This window comes from Hipposideros armiger, unplaced genomic scaffold (assembly GCF_001890085.2).
Source record: "Hipposideros armiger isolate ML-2016 unplaced genomic scaffold, ASM189008v1 scaffold_73, whole genome shotgun sequence".
NCBI classification, from domain to species: Eukaryota; Metazoa; Chordata; class Mammalia; order Chiroptera; family Hipposideridae; genus Hipposideros; species Hipposideros armiger.
In genome coordinates this window covers 4,277,350-4,300,400 of record NW_017731423.1, presented here as the reverse complement: position 1 = coordinate 4,300,400, position 23,051 = coordinate 4,277,350, and the positions used below count along the sequence as shown (strand labels likewise).

General features: G+C 39.7%; 1 protein-coding gene across 10 annotated transcripts in view; it reads right to left on the bottom strand.

Annotated features, from left to right (window-relative positions):
• Positions 1–23,051, bottom strand: part of UNC5D (unc-5 netrin receptor D) — a 561,851-nt gene that overhangs the window by 220,094 nt on the left and 318,706 nt on the right. For all 10 annotated transcript variants that reach the window (XM_019642890.1, XM_019642889.1, XM_019642891.1 and 7 more), the window contains exon 3: positions 14,137–14,280. In XM_019642890.1, coding sequence (XP_019498435.1) covers positions 14,137–14,280 — 144 coding nt within the window. The remainder of the gene's footprint in view (positions 1–14,136; positions 14,281–23,051) is intronic.

The window sequence follows — 23,051 nt, the reverse complement described above, 5'->3', positions numbered from 1 at the left end:
AGCGAGGAGTTCGGCGAAAGCCAGGGGTCCTGTCATGCAGAGGCTCCTCAAGGCTGTTTTTCAGGGCCATAGGATAACGTAGGGAATTTGTTAGACCCCCTGTGCTCTGCAATGCCTCTGCTGTTATCAATAAATCATTTTATAACTAGCTTTGTGTGTCATTATCCCTTTCACAGCAAGTAGCATCATTTGACAGGCAACAGTGATGCTGCAAGGGCAGTATCCAACAGTAGGGACACACGGTGGTGGGCAGAAACAGATGCAGTTTTACAGAATGCTTGGAGCACTAATTTGACCTGCTCTCTGCTGAGCTTTTTCCAACTCAACACATTCCACTGTATTTGGCCTCTATAGTTTAAAAGCACACACACACACACACACACACACACACACACACATCATTCAGATTCCATCAAAAATTAAATATTTATTGAAAGATAGGAAGATGAGAATCTTAATACTGAGTCCAGGACTGATTGGAAACCAAGAAAGACCACAGAGCAGGCTTCAAAGTATGGCTCACAAACAAACAAGCAGGTCTCAAAGAGACAGTAACACGGCCAAGGGAAGGGCTGAAGAGATCCAGTGTAATTCCATCGACTTGGTTATTTTATAGTCCTTTCAGCACAGATTGCCTCTGTCACATCTATCCCATACTAACTAATTGCCTTTTGCTCTATGCTGTCTTAATGATTTCTGCTTTTCTGTTGTTTGCATTTACTCATGGCTTCTGACATGTCAGGGCCAATACCGCCTGTTTCTTTGTGTGGTTCCCTGACTGTTGCCACTATCAATGACTGATTCTCTTTCAGGATCCAGTCATACTCAGAAGAGCAAGAATCCAAGTATGTAATCACTTTATCCTTCTTGAGTGAGTCGGTTGCGCCGAGTGTACTCATGGCTAGCCTGCCCCAGTGTACATCCTTGGTCTAATGAACACGATAGTGGGCATATGTGGTATACAACATGGTAACCCATGTCTCAGAAGCCACTCAGCACCACTTCCTTCAGCAGTGGGCATTTGTAAGGTTTGTTTGTCTCCATGTTCCATAAAAGGCACTTTCTGTGCATTGATTATATTGATTTGGCTATGTCGATATATAAAGGACAGCTGACGTTTGACCTAAATAGCACATCTCAACAATCTTCAATAGGGAACAGTTACTAGGTGAAAAATTAGAAATTCTATGCTCCTTTCTTTTTAAGACATTAAATCAAATTAAAATAAAGCTAATGACTCATATTTTGTATCTTTACATCATTTTCCACTGAAAACTCGAGGGACAAAATATCCATGTATGTCTGAGAATACTATTGCTCTACTTACTGTGCTGATGGGAATATTGACTCTTAGGTGAATACAGAAATAGCCACTGAACCAAAGTGCTTTTGATGTAAATAAACAAAAAACAAACAAACAAAAAAACCAATACAAAACAGTCCAATCCCAGAAACAATTGAGCAGGCTAGGCTGCTCAGTTCTCAAGAAGTGTATAGAAAGATTACGCTGCCCATCTTTCTACTGTTAGGATTCCCTAACCCATGATATCGCTGAAACCCGACATCCCAACAAGCGGCACTAAATCTCATCTGTCGCTCAGCACCTGATGAACACACTAATGCAAATCAAACTCCATGGTTGACAGGACAGAGTTTTAAGAGCAACACAGACATGGAGAATCATTCCTGACTTTCCTCAGTGCTCTCCCAGCCCTCCACAGGAAATTAGAAGGATATGAACCAGCAAGGAGTTTAAAAAGAAATGACCTAAAAATAACCTTAAGCTTTAATACTCACTATCGTTATAATTCAGTATTAGCACTGCAGAGAGGTGGAGGGTTAAGGAGGGGAGAAAGAGTCAAAAAGAAAAAGCCAACACAGCAGCAAGAAGTAATAAGTATTTTTAACCACACTGTTAGCTTTTTGATCCTTCTCCCACCAGGTCTCCTTGAGGCCAGGAAGGTCAGCCAGGACAAGATGTAGTCAAGTGTCTTGAGCATGTAAACAAAGAGATATGCCACCAAACATCTAGCACTCCTGCCTCCTGCCTGGCTGTACAGAACAACCGAGTACAAGGAAAGTAAACTGCATTTTTCTTGACCTTCAATCAATCTTGCCAGAGGAGGAAGGGTCTAAGAGGTCACTTCCGCCAGAAGTTCACCTTGTTGGTATAGCAAAACCCCACATTTTATATTAAATCTTATAAAGTGGCCTAACAAACAATGCAGATAAAACTAAAACTGACAAGAAAGAAGCAACCACTCAGAGGTATGGGGGGATGCTTTCCAGGAAAAGAAAGTGACTAAAGGCTCTGAAATGGGGACAATCATGGGCATCTGAGGAAGAAAAGAAGTCGCTGTGGCTGGAACAATGAAGAGGAACATTGTGATGTCAGAGAAAAGTAAGAGGAGCTGGCTAATTCCTAAGGGGCCAATATCAAGGAGTTTGGAAAGCCAGTGGGAGAACTTCAGCTAACAGAACAGCTAACAGAATAGCCTGGTCTGGTTTGCATTAAAAAAAAAAAAAATCTGTCAGGCTGCAGTGTGGAGAATGAATTTTAATATGGCAAAAGTAGAAGGCAGTAAGGAGATTATCACAGAAGAGAGATAACAATTGTTTGTACCAGATGGAAAGAAGTGGAGACATTCAGGATGTGTTTTGGAGACAGAGCTGGCAGGACTTGCTGCTGGGAGGGATGTGACCAAAGGAAACAGAGGGATCAAGAATGTGACAGCTACGCCTTGTTATAAGCCTCTGAGGGGCCATTACTGAACCAGGAAAGGCGGGACTAACCACAGGTTTGTAGGTGAGTTGGAGTGAAAACCGAGAGAGCTCACTTTGGGACATATTACGTTTGCGATATCAATAGACATCCAAGTGGATATTATATTAGGTAGTCAATGAGTAAAGAAATTGAGAGATAAGATGCAAGGTCAGGGCTGGAAGTAATCAGAATACAGACAGTGCCTACAGCCACAGAGTAAAACATTTCACCTAGGGAGAGTCTGTGGATTAAGGAGGGACATAGAGCACTACAATATTTAGAGGTAGGGAGAGAGGGAAGAATCTGCACAGGAAACTGAATTTTGCTTAGTGGGGAAAAGGGAAACAAAAGAAGGCAAATTTGCAAAAGCATTCCTGGTTCCCCCTCCCGGTGATTACGATCCATAGGTCATGAACATGGCCAAGTTATCTTAAATTTTCAGAGCTCCACCTGTGAGTCTCATGTGCAGCAGGTTTTAGAAAAGACCATAATAGAGTGCAAAGCTCCTTAGTTGAGCCCAGAACTCGAACCCGTATCTTCTGAACTTCACTTCTTTACTCTTTCTGCCACTCCTATTCCTTGTTGGTAAGTTTTTAAAATATGAGCCTGTCTAATCTTCAGGCTTGTATTAAATCACCACCTCTTTCTCACATGGTTAACTCAGCGATTGCTCAAACTTTTCTCTCTTTAGTCGAATTTTTGGAAAGGGTTGCTCATACCATCTCTTTCTCGTTTCTTATTGAGCTCTAGATCCACTATAATGTATCACCCTGTCTCAATACAGCAGCTTTGCCCAAGTCCATATCATCTAACTGGCCCTTCTCACTTCTTACCTTAATCTTGTAATGACAATGACATTATTGAACATTTATTTCTTTATAAAAACCTCCACTCCCTCTTGGCTACTCTAGTGCCTCTTCAAAATTTTTTTTGCCCCTTCATGCCTTAACCATTTACAGAATTTATGGCCTGCTGCTCTTGCTCTCCTCACCAGCAGTTTGGTGCTGGAGAGCAGGGTGGAGACTATGTCATACTGAAAAATATCTTAAGTAATTCTGATAAAGCTCTGCTCCTCTTACCTCCCTGATGGAGATCTACTCTCCTCATGACGACCGACTTGCCAACGACTCTCAGTTCTGTGTTTGATGTTGATTCCCAGGCTTCAGGCTCAACAAAATAACAGCATGATGAAAGCAGTTCACTGAATATTCCAAGGGTAGTTCACACATAACATGAACAAAAACTGAACACAGTATCTTGTTCTCCACGCTAGTTTCTTCTACTCTATTAGTAATCTCATTAATGGAATCACTATCAATTCAGTCACTTGAGCCAAAAACCTTTAGAGTCCCCAATACAGAGACATCTCTAAACTCCTACCTTACTTCCCCTCAGCTGTACAGCTAAGCAGTCACCAATGATTCCTGAAACCTCACATTTGCCCTTTCCTCTTTAACCTGTGCCATCTGTGCAAAAGTTCAATCCCATCAGCGGCCTCATAGATTGCCACAAAGCTTCCTCGCTTTGAGTCTTCTTCCTTTTAAGTCTCCCCGGCTGTGGCACACAGTAGGGCAGGGGGTTTTGAAAATATGACCACATCACTGCCATCACTGCCCTGCTTATGACACTTCAATGGCCCCAAGACCACATAAACTCTTAGAGAATGCAAATGTCCTCCATAATCTGACCTATCTAGATCTTGTCCCTGGTAACGCCATCTCATTGTTTTCTCACATATTTCCACGTGGTTTCCCATACCATTCCATCTTTCTGTGCTTTTTACTCAAGCTCTTTCCTTAGTCTGAAAACACATTCTTTAAATTGGTAACCCTCCCTCTTGCTTAGGGATTAGCTCAGGAAGTGCATTTTAGATATCAAGGACCAGTAAATTGTCCCTTCTGTGGGCTCCTAAGACACACCGTACTTACCACTAACCACGCTCCACTTGTAAAGACTTGTTTATAAATATATCCCTTCACTAGACTTTAAACTCTTCAAAGGAAAAGTTGGAATTTCATTGTTGTGCTACTCAGAACATGGTAGATAATTATTCATGGGCAGATGACACTCCTACACCTTACTTAGCATTCATGTGACACTTAAATTTCTAGAAGATGCACTCTTGTCCTTAATCTGGTAGAGAGATGCTAAACTAATTTATGAATAATATCACCAGGCTCAAGGCATCCTTAAAGTTTAAGAAATATATGTTTTTGATTTTTGGCTACCTAATAGTTCTCATCTTTAAGGTTTATGTACTCAATTGTGCACATGATAAGCAAAGGGGGCACAATTTATATCAGATCCACACAGATCATTCCACTCTGTTCATAGAATCACAATTGCTTATGGTTCAGTGTTTCTCACACTTTCTACTGAAGTGTCCATACTGGCAGAGGAGAATTCACATCTTCAAGACATTTTACGGATGGAGCCTAAAAAGATATGGCATACACACAATACATGGCTTTGAAGTTTCAAGTTGCATCTTCACAATTCAAGAAAAGTTTGCATGCTACCCCATACTATACTTGTGTTTATATTTTACTGACCGAAAGCAGAATATAATTGATACTTCAGAAAAATGTACCATGTCTATTTGGTAGCTTCTTATATTCCCAGAACACCCAGCAGTGTTCTACATGAGGCTGGCATTTTGAGAGATGTGTGTAGTTAAAAATGGCCTATTATGTAAAATGTTCCTCACTTTAAGTTTGGCCAATGTTTTCCTACAGTTAAATATACATTAGATATTTTTGGAGGGAATATCACTGAGGTGATGCTGTCTTCTCAGTCAGTCACATCAGCAGACGTATACTGTGGATTTGTCCTACTGCTGATGATATTAACTGCAATCACTTGATTAAAGTGGTGTATGGCAGGATTTTTTGCTGCAAAATCCTCCCTTTGTAATCAATAACTATCTTATGAAGAGATACTTTGAGATTATGTAAACATCCTTTTACTCCTGAAACTTTCACTCATTAGGTTTAGCATCTATGATACTTGTCCGAATCAATTAATACTATGATAGAAGCTAAATAATGATTTTTCAGTTCCATCATTCCTTCTATATTTATTCGTTCATTCTACTATAAGGAAGAGCTCTCCCTTTTTACCCATTTATTCATTCATTCATTCATTCAAAATACATATCACTGTAGATTCATGGATTGTTTCCCCCCCCCTAATTGGCTTTATTAAGCAATTCGCGAGTTGGGCAGCATCCCATGTAGCAACTAGAAGGGCATTCCCAGATTCATGGATTCTTACGGAATAAGTAATAATACTGCATTATCATTTATTCTCATGCTCAAATTGTCCCTTATTTGTCCAGTGGGAGGCCCTTCTAGGTGGCTGCTGTTTGCTTTTTACATGTTAAAACTGAGAGACATTATGAAAAATAACTGACATTTACCCTTCAAAAACTCAATGTAATAAACGACAGGGAAGACAGAAATTATTATTTGCATTAAAGGAGGCTAAAGAAACTTCTCAACTGAATGTAAGCAATGATCTAGGATTTCCATTATTGTTATAAAGGACATTACTGAACAACTGATGAAACACAAACAATGTTTCTAAATTAGATAATTGTATTGTATTAATGTTAATTTCTTAGTAATGCTATAGAAAATGTCAGGAAATGTCTTTTTCTTAAAAAAAATACACAATGAAGTATTTAGGGGAAAGGGAGTATGGTTTCTGTAACTTAAACAAGTTGAAAAATAAACCATAGTAGTCTATATACAAATACATATAAACACAGGAAGAGAGATAATGTCAAAGCAAATGTGGCAAAGTGTTAACATTTGAAAATTATCAGTACAGGGCTCCAGGGAATTCTTTGCACTATTTTCCAACTTTTCTGAAAGTTTGAAATGGCATCAAAATGAAAATATTTTTAAGTAAACCCTGTTAGTGCATACCTCACCTACTCATCTAATGTGGTAATTCCTTCTACAGTTTCAGCACCAGACCTACATCCCTTGCTTGCCTATGGACAATTCACAGGAGAATGTGGCCACAGGAAGCACATTCCATCACTGGCCATTTCTAGTCAGCTTCATCCCAAATAGGCCATCTTAAAACTCAGAGCCTGTGATGCTGCCTCTGACTTTTGGAGCAAAACTGAGTAATCTTGTCTCCAGTTCTATGTGGATTCAATTAGAATGCATCCCCTTCTAGGCCAATTATTCCCTTTTTATATAACCATGACATATAGGACATGATTTACTGAACAATCAATCACCCCTACTGCCACCCACAGCCGGTTTCATGGGTGTGGGACCAGTGAGGTTGCACACACCCCATGCTTGATTTAATGTTCTCATGTTGATGGCTTAAGATTCTTTATGGTTTTTGAACAAGGGGCCCTGCAATTTCATTTTGCACTCGGTACCGCAAATCATGTACCCAGTCCTGTTGCCACAAGCCTACGTGGCACTTTTGTGTAAGATGGACACCTGTGAGCACAAGGTTTATTTTCCTGGCACCTATGTGCCAGGAAAAAGCATCCCCTTCCTTCACTGGTTGCAATCACATTCCAGACCACACAGCCTGGCTGGCGGAGTGCAGGCGGCATTTCAGCCCCCACTCCCCTCCTTAGCTAGGTGCCCTTATACAGTGCGCAACTTCATCTGCAGGCCCGGACTCTCATATCCTTTAGTGATATTCATATAAATTAATTTCAGTCTAGAGGAAAGGATGGGCTTTTGGCAGAGAAGAATAATATTTTCTCTTGGGGAGGAGAAGGGAGGTTGCAAGCTTTTGTGCAATTTCTACCAAGTGCTGAGAATTGGTCTTAACATATTTTCCATAACCTGCAAATGAATTCCATGTTGCAAAAAGGGAGGAAGGGAATCGTGCAGGTAGAGTTGGCAGCCTCGAACTGTTCCAGAGCCACATACTGCACCCCACAGAGTCGTGAGGTTGTAGTGACTCACCCACTCACAGTTCCTTTTTGACTTCTTCTTTATTATAGTAAGATTGTTAGGAGTAGTTCACAAGCCAGGGAGGGAGGACAAAGAGGATCCTTATAATAATGTCTTTGTGAGCTAAGGATTCTCTAAGAAGCCAGATGCCCTGTGAATACCGTTGCACAATTGTGACACACAGCTAACAAATTCCCTTTCATAAAACCATAGCTGGTATTGACAGGTGATGCTTTTCAAACCAAACAAACATTTATAATGCAAAGGTGATGCATAAGTCTCTGTACCAGGCTCAGAGGACAAGACATTTAGGGTAATGCAGTTGAATCTTAAAGCAGGCCACAATCTAGCAAAGAAAATAAATCCACAAATAACTTCAAAATAACTGTGATTCTGGGAAAGTTATAGTAAGTACCATAAATGGCGTACTACGTAAGTGCTATGAGAACTGAGAGGTGGACATTTAGATTTTATCAATTTTTAAGCTGGAGATGCTAGAAGGTTACCTTTTTCCATGGCTCAGTTGGTATGTCACGCTGCTGAAGTCAATTATTATTGAGGGAGTTGCTAACCTAGGTTTAATAAAGGAGACAGCATGCAATATGGGCCTTGGATGTAGGAATTAGGTGGGAAGAGGCAGGAATGTGAGACGGGGCTGAGCATATACTCCAGGGAGGAGAAAGAAGAGGAGCATGTCGAGAAGTGGGGGGCTGTGGGGAAAAGGGAAACCTGGTGCACTGTTGGTGGACTGCAGATTGGTAGATTGATGCAGCCATTATGGAAATCAGTATGGAGGTATCTCAAAAAACTGGAAATGAAACTACCTTACGACCCAGCAATTCCACTCTTAGGTATCTATCCACAGAACCCCAAGACACTAATTAAAAAAATATATGCACCCCTAGGTTTATTTCAGTGCTACTTAAAATAGCCAAGACTTGGAAACAACTGAAATGCCCATCAGTAGATGACTGGATTAAGAAACTGTGGTACATTTATACAATGGAGTATTAATCAGCTATAAAGAAGAAGGAAATTGTACCATTTGCAATGATATGGACATTATGCTAAGTGAAATAAGTCAGTCAGAGCAAGACAAATACCATATGATCTCACTTATATGTGGAATCTAAAGAACTGAATAAACAAGTAATGTAAACAGAAATAGTCTCAGAGACACAGAAGAAAAACTGATGGTTGCTAGATGGGAGGGGGTGGGGATGAGGGAGAAAGGGAAGGGATGAGACAACATAAATTGGTAACTACAATATTGCCACAGGGATGTGAAAGACAGTTTCGAGAATATAATTAATCATGTTGTAAATATTTTGTAGGATGTAAGATGGTCACATATCTTATTAGGGAGACCACTTTATAGATAGTGCAGAGGCTTGACCACTGTACACCTGAAGCTGACGTTGAATAATCTTGTATGTCAACTATAATTGAATATATATATAGTCACGGGATGTGGAGTATAGTGTGGGAGTAGAGTCAATGGAATTGTAATAGATATGTATGATGTCAGGGCGGGGAGTGGATGTCAGGATGGTGGATTGGGGGAGGGAGGCTGTTACTTTGTGAGGGGTAAAACATAACTATTGCACTGTTTTGTACACCTGAAACTAATTTTTAAAAATGTATATAAATAAATAAATAAATAAATAAATAAATAAATAAATAAATAAAAGAAGCGGGAAAGCGAGTCACGTGTCCCAGAATCCAAGCTGTGCTAACTCAACTGGCACTCAAAACGCTTGGATGGATGCAATGGGAGATGAGGCTGGAAATGGAGGTTAAGGCTGAAGTTGAATACCAGGCAGATGTGCCTGTATTTATTTATTTTTATATGTTGCCATTAGGAGGTGGTCACTGACAGTTTTTTAACAGATGAAATTACTTATCAATGCCAGGAAGCTGTGATCCATATTTAAGGTGTAACAGGATGTCTGTCTTCTAAGTTTGCAAAAAGATATAACCTCCCGCCTGAAACACAAGTGAAACAATACCTTGTTACTATGTGCCTGTGAAAGTGGGTAAGGAGCTTAATTGCTTTTAAATGATATTCTCCTTTTAGCTCTTCACTTATTCTTAGCATAAATTCATAGAAATTTTAGAAGTGCCTCAAATAAGCAGCATATTTAAATTACATTTACGATGTTTCATTATATATGTAGATATCTATCTATCTATAATTTACTTAGTTATATATTTCTATATTTAAATCACCAAAAGAGTGGTTTCCTGCTGTGTTTTATTCCAAGAAGTCAGCTTGCTATGTGACTATAAGAGGCAAATGTTTCCTTTATTCCCCAAAACCCCAAATCCCATAATGAATAAAAAAGGCCCAAGGGTCAACAAGGGATTGACCAACCAAGGGTTAATGATATAGGCAAAACATTTTGTAAGCAGACGAAGAAGAGGGGGGGAAAAACAGGAAAGAAAAGCAATGGCTAAGCAGCCAAATGTTCACCCATGAAAATAAACAACTACGCATAATTGAATATTCCTATTTTTGACAACTGTCCAGCAGCAGAAGTAACAGATGCCACAGCAGCCCGACTACCTCCAGCTTGATTCAATCAGACAAATGAGAGAAGGCCTGTGGGAGTCACTCCCTAGAGACAAAATTCTGCCAACTTGGTGGGAGTAAAATATGGGTTGGCTTTATTTATTTATTTTTACCTTTAGAAAATCACTTTTGAAATGGGGCCTTGGCTATCTCCAGCCCCAGGTTGTTGGATGGGCAGCCAACATCTCTGACATGGTGTGGAATTATTAAGAAAAATACAAGTTTAAGGTGACAGGGACTTTGGGTGCATCCTGTTTTATGGCCACTAAGGCAGCGATATTTTGTTATTTTACATATATATATATATACACACATATATATATGTATATATATATACATATATATATATCACATCTATAAATACAAATCTGTAAATACATAATATATAATTATATAATATACACATAAATATATAAGTACATATAAATAAATAAAAGTATATGCAGATATATATTGCATATATATATACATATATACACACACACACAATACATGTGTGTGTGTGCGTGTGTGTGTGTGGACAAGCCTCCCAAAGTAATCTGATTGTAGAATCACTGGGTAACTTCATGCAAACACAGCTTCCCTGGTTTTCCCTCCACAGTCTGATCTAACAAGTCTGGGGTGGAAACCAGAAATCTGTAGATTGAACTGATTCACCAGGTTGGTCCTTTTCAATAAAAATATGAGTTATGTAAATAAATAAAATAATTGTGTTTATATTGTTTCCCATTAAAAATCAAAGGCTCCCTCAGTGTTATCAGGTCAGTGAGTTTCCTGGTGCTTTGCAGAGATTAGCTAACCTGATCATGTCAAGACACTCCAGTCAATATATCCCTCAGCTGAATGTCCCAGCTGCCATGGAGGTTTCGACCACTGTGGTTCTGAATTTGTTAAATTCTTAATGGACCATTGGTTCAATATAGAAAGCATTAGGCACTCTGATGTTGAGCTACAATAATTTAATGAATAATATAAAAATGATACTAATTTTGCAAAGTTCCCTCAAGACAATTGTCATCAGATTCATAAGCTACATTCATCTATCAAAATCCTTATTTAGCACATTAAGATGTCTTTAGTACTTTCAAAACCAATTTTAAAAAGAAAAAAACATGGTGACAATTATATCCAATCTGGCTTTTCATTTATTGGGAATAAAGACTATCCTCATGTGCAATGTGTTATTTGCTGGGATTTGCTTGCAAATAGCAGCCAGAAATCTCTTATTTCACAAAACATGAAAGTTATAAAAGAAAAAAAAAAAAGATGTGTTTTTTGTTTTGTTTTTTCTACAAGCAAATCAAGAATTCCAAGCAAGGTCCTAAAGGCAATTTTTTTCCCTCCACTTACGATGCCATTAAACACAGTTAAATTTCAATTTACATTTTAATGTACACTGGTCCCCAAGTCAGATGCAATATTTAATGACAAATCATGTCTTGACTTGCATATATAATTTTTAAAACTTACTCCATAGGAAGAAATTAAAAATATGTTGTAAATTACTATTAGAGATTATATTAATTACTTACATAATACAGGCTTTAATGGTATTCTAGATTTTATTACTTAAAAATACTGTCTTTATCATATTCATATTATATATCATATACAAGAATGACATTATTTCTTTTTTAATCCCTGAAGAGATTTATTACCACAAAGTATCCGACGCCTCTAAAAAGGTGCGAAGTAAGAGAAAAGTGTTTTATATTTTTAACAAGCTTTAATCCTATCATGCTTGGGAGAGTTGGATACGTAGAGCTGGCCTAGAATGGATTTTTAGAGTCCATCTAGCTGTGATCTGCAGAAAAATTACTAAGGCACTAAAATTTTAATTCAGTTTAATTAATTTAAGTATTAGCACTCCTACCTGAATGGTGCTGGTATTAGAGAGGATCAAATACTTCATAAAAGAATAGCTAGTGATTGATAAGAGCTAATTCTGTGCCAGGTAAAGTTTTAAACACTTAACAGTTATCAATACTTCTAACTCTTGCAAGAGTTCTATGAAGTAGTCACCCTCTGGTCATTAAAGACATTAAGCCACAGAGAGATACATTGCCCACCATCACACAAGTAAGTAGTGGAGCTGGACCTGGAAACCAACAGGACTCTAATGTCTGGGTTCTTAACCACCAGGGAACATGTGCGAACCTGGGCAATGCTGGGCAAAGACACACATCAGCGAGACAAGGGGACGTGCAGAGCAGCCAAGTGCTTGGAAGGATGAAGCTCAGTGCACAGGATCAAAGGCTACGAAATCAGTACAGATGGGTTTGTGCTATTCTTTGCCAAACTTTATAAGCGAGGGGAAAATCCCCGGAGGTTTCTAGCAGGCTTGGGACAGGCTTGGGACAACCAGGAATTAAGTGAGCATGCAAGGAGGTGAGAGAGACTGGAGGTGGACAGATGAGTAAGATGTTATGTATAGTAATTCAAAGAATGAATCACGTGGGCCTCAGAGAAGCAGAGGAAGAGGAAGAAGGGGGAAAGTGACATTGAGAAGGAAACTGATGTAACCGGTGTTAAAATCCCATATGCTATTTTGTCTCTCCTTTCTTTGGACAGAGCCCAGAAGATAATCCGTGTCACCCTGACAAGTGTGAAATACCCCAGCTAGCCCGGCCGAGGCCATGGAGAGGGTTCAGAGCTGGAGGAGTTAAGGGAAAGTAAAATTAAACATATTCCCTCTCTCAGCTACTTTCAAGTCATACAGTATCTGTTAGCTAAAATTAACTAAGTAAGTATAGGAGAAATGTTTCCCAGGGCTTTCTCAGCAAGAGCACAGCTAACAAGATGACCTCTTCTCCTTAGAATACTAGGTCCCAGTTAACACCCAGGAGAGGGCCTCCCAAATCGCCAGTACAGTGAAGGTAAAATGCATATATTGAGAGGAAGATTTCATTTCCCAAGAAACATAAACGTCTCTGCAAATAGCAATTCACTCCTATTATTAATCCCTGAACCATCGACATCTGCTATGAAGGATTCCTCGAGTCCTCAAATAAATCCCCCTTGTCCCATATTCTTTATGACACTCTCAAAAGGCAGCATTTGAATAAAACAACAATAACCATCTCTGCTCTCCACCTCTCAATTTCTTTCTTGAGGGGCTTTTACACTCCTGAGCACACAAAGAAGGTTTTATGGGGACCCATCGGGGTGGGATAATGGAGGTGGGCGAGATGAAGACACTTTAAAGGAGGAGAAAGGAAATTTGTGTATTTCTCAATATGTTTGAGAAGATAAAAATACTGACGCTGAAACATGATAAATCTTGGACTCTCCTGAAAAGCAATTTTCTTTCTTTTTTTTTCCCCCCCAAGTGTCTTTTTTTTTTTAAGTCCTTCTTGGGTCAAACAAATGCAGTTTTAAAACCCATTTCCATGTTTTAAGATTCAGAGGGAAGAGGTTTAATAGTAGGCTATGAAAACCCCTTAATCTTTAATGTCTTATTTTTGCAGATTTGCTGGCAAGTACCATAAACAGTCATTGCTCCACTTTTCCCATCAGTGCCCCCTGAACTTTGTCATTGGTGATGAACAGCAGAATCCATTCACATGGGTTTCTTTCTCTCAAAAACCGTTTTGCCTGGCATTGTGGAGACACCTGCACTCTGACAATCTAGGCAGAATCTCTTCGCCAAACTGATGTGCTGATTGTACTCCAGAGGAAATTACCAAACACTTAAAGCACAATTTTAAACAAGTAAATTTCGTGGAGGTAGAGACAGTTCTGATTGTTTTCTGCTGTCCTAGCATCTATAGTCTACAAAAGCATCCTGACATGTCAAAGCCCCTCTTTGACTCTACTGAAGTCTTATCTGTATTCCTACAGGACACGGTCACCCAGGATGTACTCACAGGCTATGCGCACCGAGGCCTTCCTGCTCTTGGACGTCCCCAGGTGGCTCCAAGCCACACACTGGCACCAATAGTCTTCTGGGCCATGGAAGTCCTCCACCTGCTGCCTGGTGACGTTGATGAACACTTCTCGGACCCTCAAGCCTGATGGGAGAGAGAGCGAATCCACTGAGGCCATTACATTTCTTAAGCAGAGAGTTAAGGCTAGCCAAACATTTCCTTGTTAATTAAACAATTCTGTTTTTTAATCAAGGAGAGGTTTTAATTACTTTGACAATAATATATCACTGCTAATTAAATCCCAACAGCTGAGGAGGCTGGAAAGAACAAGTGTAAAAATATCACCCGCCAATGTGGCTCCAATACAATATTACAGTTTTCACAGTATCTGGGCTTAATGCTTTTTCTTTGTCTTTCTTTGTGTAAAACCTACTGCGAAGAATGTAGTACCAGATGAGTTGCTGAGAATTTAGAGGCTAAAAGGGCCTCAGCACACCAGCCCCAGATGCCTAGGTCAAGATGGCTCTAAATGTCCCTACCCCTGAGTATGGCAGCAGGAGATGATCACTCTAACAGTGTGGCTTATAAGCAAAAGGTGACATCAGGTATGCACGAGGTGGATGAACAGGCTGGGGATCCTAGAAAGGGACAACGACTCTGGACAACAAATGCAATGCAGACAAGTTGAACTAAGTCTCAAAGCCCTGAGAGGAGAACTCAGGGAGGCTCCTTGGAGAAATGACATGAGGAGGTGAAGGAAAGAAAGACTTTGGATAGAAAGAGGGGCTAAGGCTGCATCTGTGAAATGGGATCAAATGAAGACCTAGACCTTTTATTATTATTATTATTATTATTATTATTATTATTATTATTGTTATTTACTTTGCATTGTCCTCCTAATAGCTAGAGAATATACTTGGTGCTTCTTACTGGGGAGGGTGAGTTTCTTCCAAACCCCTGATCAAGGATTTTCAGCCTTTCTTCCTTTGGGAAGGATAGTCACCTTACACAGATTGCCCAGAATGGAAAGACATGCTCCTCACTGGCCATTTTGGTTAAATCATCCCGGGCAGGGTAGCAGCCTTTACAGCCAGTGTGCTCTCTCCATATGGCAAGCCTTTGCCGAGCCCGAGCCCAGTCCTTGTTCTGGGAAAGGCAGCATGGGAGAGGAAGGTTGATGCTTATTCAATTTCACTTCAGTGCCTAGCTTCATGAGTAGCCTTACACCTGTTCACTCATTACATTTACACAATGCACTGATGCAGGAGATGCTACTGAATACCCACTTTGCAGAGAAGGAAACTATGACTTAGAGAGATGAAGTCATTTGTCCACAGTCACACAATCTTTAAATAGAAGATCTGGGATTTGAACCTAGATCTGTCTTACACCCAAACCACTATGTGCAAAAAATTCAATTCTGCCCCCAAATTTTGAATGCTTATACTTAATTATGGAAATAAGACTAGAACATGAAACATTTAAAGAAAAATTAAATAACTATGCTTTTTCCTTTAAGTTCAAAAGGAGTTTAGGGGGCAGCATCATCAGTATAACCTAAATGAGCCAGGGACTTGCTGGAGGAGGTGGAACATGATGTTATCTCCGGTGGTGGTAGCATCTAAAGAACTAGAATGGAGGTGTGGGATTAGTTAGGCTGGGGAAACATTCCCTGCCACCCAATCAATAACACGTTATTTACAGGGCATGATGAGAGCTTCATGGTCACATACATCGCCATGTACAACTTGAGTTACATTTTCTAAATGTGTGGGAGGTACCACATATAGAAAAATCACCTTAATGACAGTTGGCAATTCACATTTCTGCTGTTTGTGAAGTACATCTTTTTTCCTGTCGGAGACGGAAAACTCTTGAAAGCTGTCTCCTTTATTGAATAGGAAAGACGTCTCAGAGGTGTTTTTATTGTTGCTATCGCTGTGGCTGCTTTTTTCCCCCTTTGCAGTTAAAAGTGTGAGTGGTAGGACAAGGGAAAGAAGGCGGAGTTGGCAGGTGAAGAGGACGGGAAAATATCACAGAAAAGGAGGACAAACTAAAATTTCTTTTAAAAAATGGTTTGTTAGGACAGAAAGCAGACTGGGGTGCAGCATCCATACTGGGGATTAGAAAGTAAGTCTGAATAACAAAAATAAGAAACTAGACTGTAGAAAAGAGGGCTTGCTTTATATTGTTCTCTTTGAGTTGGTGCAAATCTACTTTGAATAGTGAAAGGGAGGAGAGAGAATATCAAATCTGCATCTAGGCATAAGGTGGACTAATTTTAATATGATAGAGCTCCATTGTCACAGGATGGGGAGACCTGTCAAGACAGAATACACCCATTTGGGAATCTGGGGTCTCATTGGAGAAGCATTTGATAAGCTTGAAAGGTCAGAAATGTGTTCAAGCTAAAGGGAAACAAGTCTGTTTCTACTTTCTTCATCTTTTAAGACTATCTAAGCTATCAGCTTTTGCTCAGTTGAAAATGAAGACAAACACCGTCTCAAAATGATTTAGGATTATCATGTTTATAAAGCAGGAAGTTTCCACATAGAAACCTCAAAACTTGCTATGATCTAAGCTAGGCACCATGGTGCTTTAAGGTTGCCTGGGATCTGTTTTAAGGAGATTTGGCAATACACCTAGAAACAGAAATGAGAGTCATAAAGGGTGAAAAAATATCACACTCATGAATCCCTAGAAATGGGCACATGACATCATACAGGGCCACAGGGGGAAGCATCAGGGTCAGTCAGGGGGCAGAAGGCAGGGGGTAATATGGGTAAGAGACCTTTTTGTGGTTTCCATGGAAAGGAATGGGCGAGGCAGGGTAAACAGGCACAGAATTGCCTAGTTTCAGTGGGCTTGGGACATACTGACCCCTAGTTGTTTGTTACCTGGTCCTGGGGTTAGGGCAGGGGAATATTGGCCCAGAGTGTAAGAGCTTAATAAAACAAGTGGTTGGGGAAAACAGGCTCTGGATTGGTTGGTGTGCATATGAAAGGCATGCACACAGACCAATTGTTTGCTCTCTCTAGACATTAGCCTGCCCTCAGCAGGGCAGTCCATCTAGGGGTCAGCAAGTCCCAAAGATGTCAGAGCACCAAATATAAAAATCAGAAAATGTGACAGACACCTGTACATTTGTTTTGTAAAGCATAAACAGTAGAACATGGACCCTCACCATGAAAGTCATAACTGACCTTAACCCACTCTTGTCAGGAAGTTTTGCAACCCCTCATTTAGACTAACCACAGTTGAGAGGAGGAAAACATTGATGTCACAATTTCAACATCAGGATGGCTCAGTTACAGGTCTTTCACAGAGGTTCCCCGTGAGATTGGAAAAGCAAAATAAATATGAAACAACTATTTCCAAACACAGTGTATTTTTCCTTCAGGTATTATCAGGGTAGAAGGCTTCCTTAAAAGGCCACAAATGGCATCACCATCTCCCAAAAGTATATTATCTCTCTGGATTAGGCCTTCTTCTTCGAACACAAGGTCATCCATCTTGTCGACCAGCCCCTCTAGTAGAACCCTGGGAAAATCATGAATATTTTGTATCTATTCTATTTTTCTCTATGATAATTAGAAACAACTCAGGGGCTGGCCAAGTGGCGCACTAGTTAAGAGATGGCTTGGGACACCAGAGGGCCCCGGTTCGGATCGCACATATGAGGGCCAGTGACACTGTCCTCTACAGCTAAGATGCTGAACAACAGCTCAACCTGGAGCTGGGCTGCCATGAGTCGCTGGCGACGGCGTAGGCTGCAGCCCTTGTGGCAGTGGGTTGCCATGGGCTACCATGTATAGCCAGCAGCCAGCGTGAGCGGCCAGCAGCCGCTGTGAGCAGCCGTCCAGAAGCTGGTGACTGATCTGCCTCGCCCAGGGAAGAGCGCAATGATAGTGCCAACTTGGGCCAGTGAAGCAACGTCCTCCACAACTAGACTGAAGAACAAAATGACAGCAACTTGTCTGTTCCCCTTCCCCCAATTCCCCAGAGCTGTTCCAATCCCCCAATTCCCCAATAAAAATCTTTAAAAACAAACAAACAAAAATAACTCTACTGAAAAAGATAAAAATGTTAAAACTAGTATACTCTCAAATCTTCACTATAGCTCTGTCTAGTGAGATATATAAATGCTATATATGTCATATATATGTTATATATATATGTGTATATATATACACACACACACATATATATATATAAATGTTATATACACACATGAGAAACATTCATGGAAAACATCTCTATTTAAGGAAACCTTCACCCACCTGCCTGCACTGAAATTCACCCAATAGTGCTGAAGAGATAGCCATCTACTTCTGCATCTCAAGAGACAGCAGCTAACTTGTTCGTAGGAAATGCTACACGGCAGCAAAAACTCCAGGCAAATAGAAGATGGCATCTCATAAATAAGAGTAGCATTGCACCTGATAACTTGTGTAACTCTAATAAGCATGGAAAAGTCCAACCCTTTAAATTATTGTGCAAATTATAATCATCGGCCTTTGTTATGGAGTAGAGTCTTACAGAATATAAAAATATGACTATGGCACTGATATGCTAATAAGCTTTCTATGCTGTTGGATAGTTTAGTTGTAGATAGACTAATGCTGGCAGCAGTTGAATAATTGCTCTGCATGTACTAAACATAACAGAGCAGCACAGAGCTTCATCATTTGTCAGCTTTATTTGTTTAAATGAGAAAAATGCTGACAGCCGTTATTGCTGTAATCCCCTTCCTTATCCGATAGAAAACACTAGTTACTCTTAGCAGGTCTAATCCTGTTGGGAGACGAAAAGTTAGAGAATTTCCAAACTAATCGAAGGTATATGCTTCACTGTTCAAAGGAGAGAAATATAGAAGACAGGAGGAAAGATACAGAAAGAGAAAATGAATGAAAATAATTTATTTCTGGTCAAATTTTAATAACAGGGTTCTTAGTCTCAGGGCTAGCTTGTTTTGTAGAAACACCATTCTGGAACAGTATTTAACATTCAGCACCATGCTGCCTGCAGCCCAGCACCTACGAACAGCTGTCCCCATGCTTTTTATCTACTGCTTATTACCACACTTCCACCAAGCCCATCAGCAGCATTCTGCTCTGGCTACTGCTGCCAACCAGTTACCAGATACACCTGGTGATGGGCACTTGGGGAGAAAGTTGACACAGCTCCCCCGATGCTTACCACCCCTCACAGCTTTATAATCTTCAAGTGTTTGAAAGTTCTCTGTAGTAGGATGCTTGGCTTACTGAACTGAATAACTATATTTGAGAAGGGAATTGAGAATTCCTCTTCCTCCTCTAAGGTGTTTTTCATTTCCCAAACCCCATGGAAGCAGTAAGAGACCAGCAAACTAGGTTGTGATGAATTCTTCTCTCATCCTCGTCTCTGGGCCTGTCCCCATGGGCCATTACGCCCAGGGTTTTAACCTGCTCCTGATTTTCCACAGTGTAATGTTTCATGATTGGGGATTAACCAAGAGAAGGATTATATAGCTTTCCATAGACAAAGTTCCATGAGTAGCATAGGGCCTTGCTCAACTCTCTGGGAGAGAAAAATAATCAAACTTCCCATGAAACGCAACCATCTCATACTGAAGAGCCTTCTGCAATGGCCCATCATCTGCTTAGGTAGCTTAGGCCCTCTGATGCTTGGCTTTGGCTCTGAGATAGGCCCTCCTGACTCCACTGTCTCCTGAGAAGGTGGAAAGCAACCTATTCAGCTGGAAGAAGTGAATTCACCACGTAAAGAAAGACATGTTTTTCACTTGCCTCTTACTAGTTCAGGGTTAGAGCCTAGAAAATATGCTTGAGAAATGAATATTCATAACTTCCTCATAATTTGAATAACATATTGTCATTATTATTATTATTATATCCTTTGTGTAATTTACTTTTATTAATGCCATCACATGCATTATCTTATTTATCTTAACAGCATGTTATTATTTCCATTTCTATTATTATTATGCCATAGATCCCATACCATCAGAGACAGACCAAAGATTCCATACCGCTTGTGACATACATTACTTAAAAAAAAAAAAAAATCTACTGAGTGCCTCATTTGTGCCTGCCACTGTGCCAGGTGCTGAGGAGACCGTGACACAGTATCCTTAGGTGAGACTCTGTCCTCACCTAAGATTCAGCCTGTGTCAAAGGCAAGTCTCTGGAAGGACACATACATCTGACACAGATTTGAAGCTCCGTAACTCTGAGACATAGGGAAGCATTTGCATGGCTCCATGCCTCGTTTCTTGGGAGAACTTAGATGTCTTCAGGCCAACGTGCTACTGGAAATAATAAATTAAATGTAGATAATTAAAAGGTAGAACTATATTTCATTTTACTGGCAGATGCTTAATTAGGGCTAAATGTCTTTTGCCACTTCATCCTAGCAACAAGATTAAAATGTATTTTGATTAAAAAAAAATAGTCATACTTTGAATGTGCACTCTGCCTAATGAACTCTTTAGTTTCCCCTGGATAATAACCACTTCACGTATTCCTCAGAAGTACCACAAGTTCAGTCTTAAGTACAGAAACTAAGAATACACCCACACTCTCCAGTTTCTTCAGACAGAGGAAAGCAAATTAACTTGATAGTGTTGCCCGATAAAAGAGAGAAGGGAAATTTAAGAGGCAGGAGTGAACATGATAGGGTTATTTAGAGAACAGCATCCTGTGAATGACACACTCAGACATCATACTCACAACATGGTGAGAAACAGTCATGATTTCCAACTGTGCTGCCCCAAGCAATGACCTTGCATTCCTGCAGTCACTAAAATCCCCTCCTGTTAGAGGAGATCACACCCTGAGGTCAGGGCATATATTATAGCATAAGAGTACAACTTCTATCTCCCACTGGCTCTGAGAATAATGTGAACACTAATGTAAACTGGGGTCAGATGGGCACTTCTTATTAGGGAGACCACTTCATGGACGGTGTAGATGCCTGACCATTGTGCTGTACACCTGAAGCTGAAGCTGAATAATAATGAATGTCAACTATAATTTAATATGTATATAGTCACAGGATGTGTAGTACAGCATAGGGAATAGAGTCAATGGAACTGTAACAGCTATATATGATGTCAGAGGGGTAGCAGATTGGGGGAGGGTGGTTATCACTTTGTGAGGGGTGTAAATGTCTAACTAGTCAGTACATGGCTTTGCACACCTGAAACTAATTTAAAAAAAAAAAGCCTACTGTAAACTGAATGAGTCAATGACAGGCATGTAAAATGTTATGCTGGAAAAGGCAATCATTTACCTGTTAATATTAGAACTTTTATTTTTCTGGAATTGTAAAAGATCATAGTTTTCTATTGGTCTTTTTGAAGCATAATTGTCAGCCACTTGGCCCATTAAAATATTAGCATTTATATATTTATCATTTTGAAGGCTAACTTCAATTGAGTACTTGCTATATACCAGGCCCTGAGCTAAGCATGTCGTGTATATTGGGTTCTGTGACCCTCACAACAGTTCTATGTGGTAGATATAATTACTACTACTATTTCAGTCTTGGAGAAACTGAGGTGAAAGGAAGCTAAGTAACATTTCTACCTGGGAGAGTTTGTAGATGGAGAGATAGATTTTAAATATGGTATCATCTAACATGAACACCCATGCTCTTAACCACTAGACTATCTTCAGTTTCTTTTAGATCCTTATAATTCTTACCTCAGATAAAGAAACACAGTTCTAAATGTTGTATGAACAGAAAAGGCTGAAAAAATCCAAACACAATGGTCAACAATTTAGAGTTTAGAACAAATCTCTGCTCAATATCAGGACTTGTTATTAAATTACATGTAATGGTTGGCTGCTTTCTATTTTTGCTAAGGATGGAATGAGAGTATATGATCTCCAGATCTTTTAGGAAAGGTTAAATTAAATACAAGAAAGAAGTCCTTCACCCACTGTCACAGGTTTATGGAAGGAATTCATGACGTTTTCCTGAAAACCTCTTAAGAATCTGTCAGTCCTCTCTGAGAAGTGGAGTGATGAACAAGATGAAATCTGAGGCGGGGTGGGAGAATGTTTCCAGCAAGGTGCATTTTTAAACCCACAAACTGTCAATGGGACACTTGAAAAATTGATTATTTCTGTGTTATGTTGTCTAAAATATGTGCTTCCCAAATGTACCTTTGCGATTTGTAAATCACTGAAGGCAACTTCAAATTAATTGTTTTTTTTGAAAGATACTATATTCAAATCCCCATCAGTAAAGTTCTTAGATATAAACTTTAAAGATTTAATACATTTTTATTTCTATTCTTCTGCCTTTTCTCAACACAATCCATTAACCTTTTATCCCTAGAGTGACTCTAGTTGTTTAAAAAGGCAATCACACACAATGAAATCCCTGAAATGATATTCCTTAACAAGGAAAATATTAGTTTACCAGAATTGAATCTTTTCCCATAACACATTGGAATACCCATTATTTCACTCATTAGAGTTTGATATCTCCAAGGTAGAATAAGATAGAGCCATGGAGCACTGTTAAGGGAACTTCTGTTTTTATTGAACAATAAGGAAGTGGCTTAGCTTATTGATAACTCAAGCTTCTCACAGGCCACATTATCTTGATAGACAACCATAGGTTTTGCTGTTGTTGGTGGTGGTTGTTTTTGTGTGTATGTGTGTGTCTGCCTGTTTGTTTTATTAAAGCTCTTCATTTCTGTGTTACTGATCACTCCACCCTTTTCTCAGGGGCATGATTCCTGGGTTGGGATTACCTCTCAACTCCAGATGTTAACAGAGGAAAAACACAAGGGATAAGAGTTCCCATATTTCCAGATGAAATGAGGCAGAACAAATGAAAGGATCCCCCGCTTGTGCAGAGAACAGAAAGTGTACATTACTAAGAGGTATAGCCATGGCTGTGCA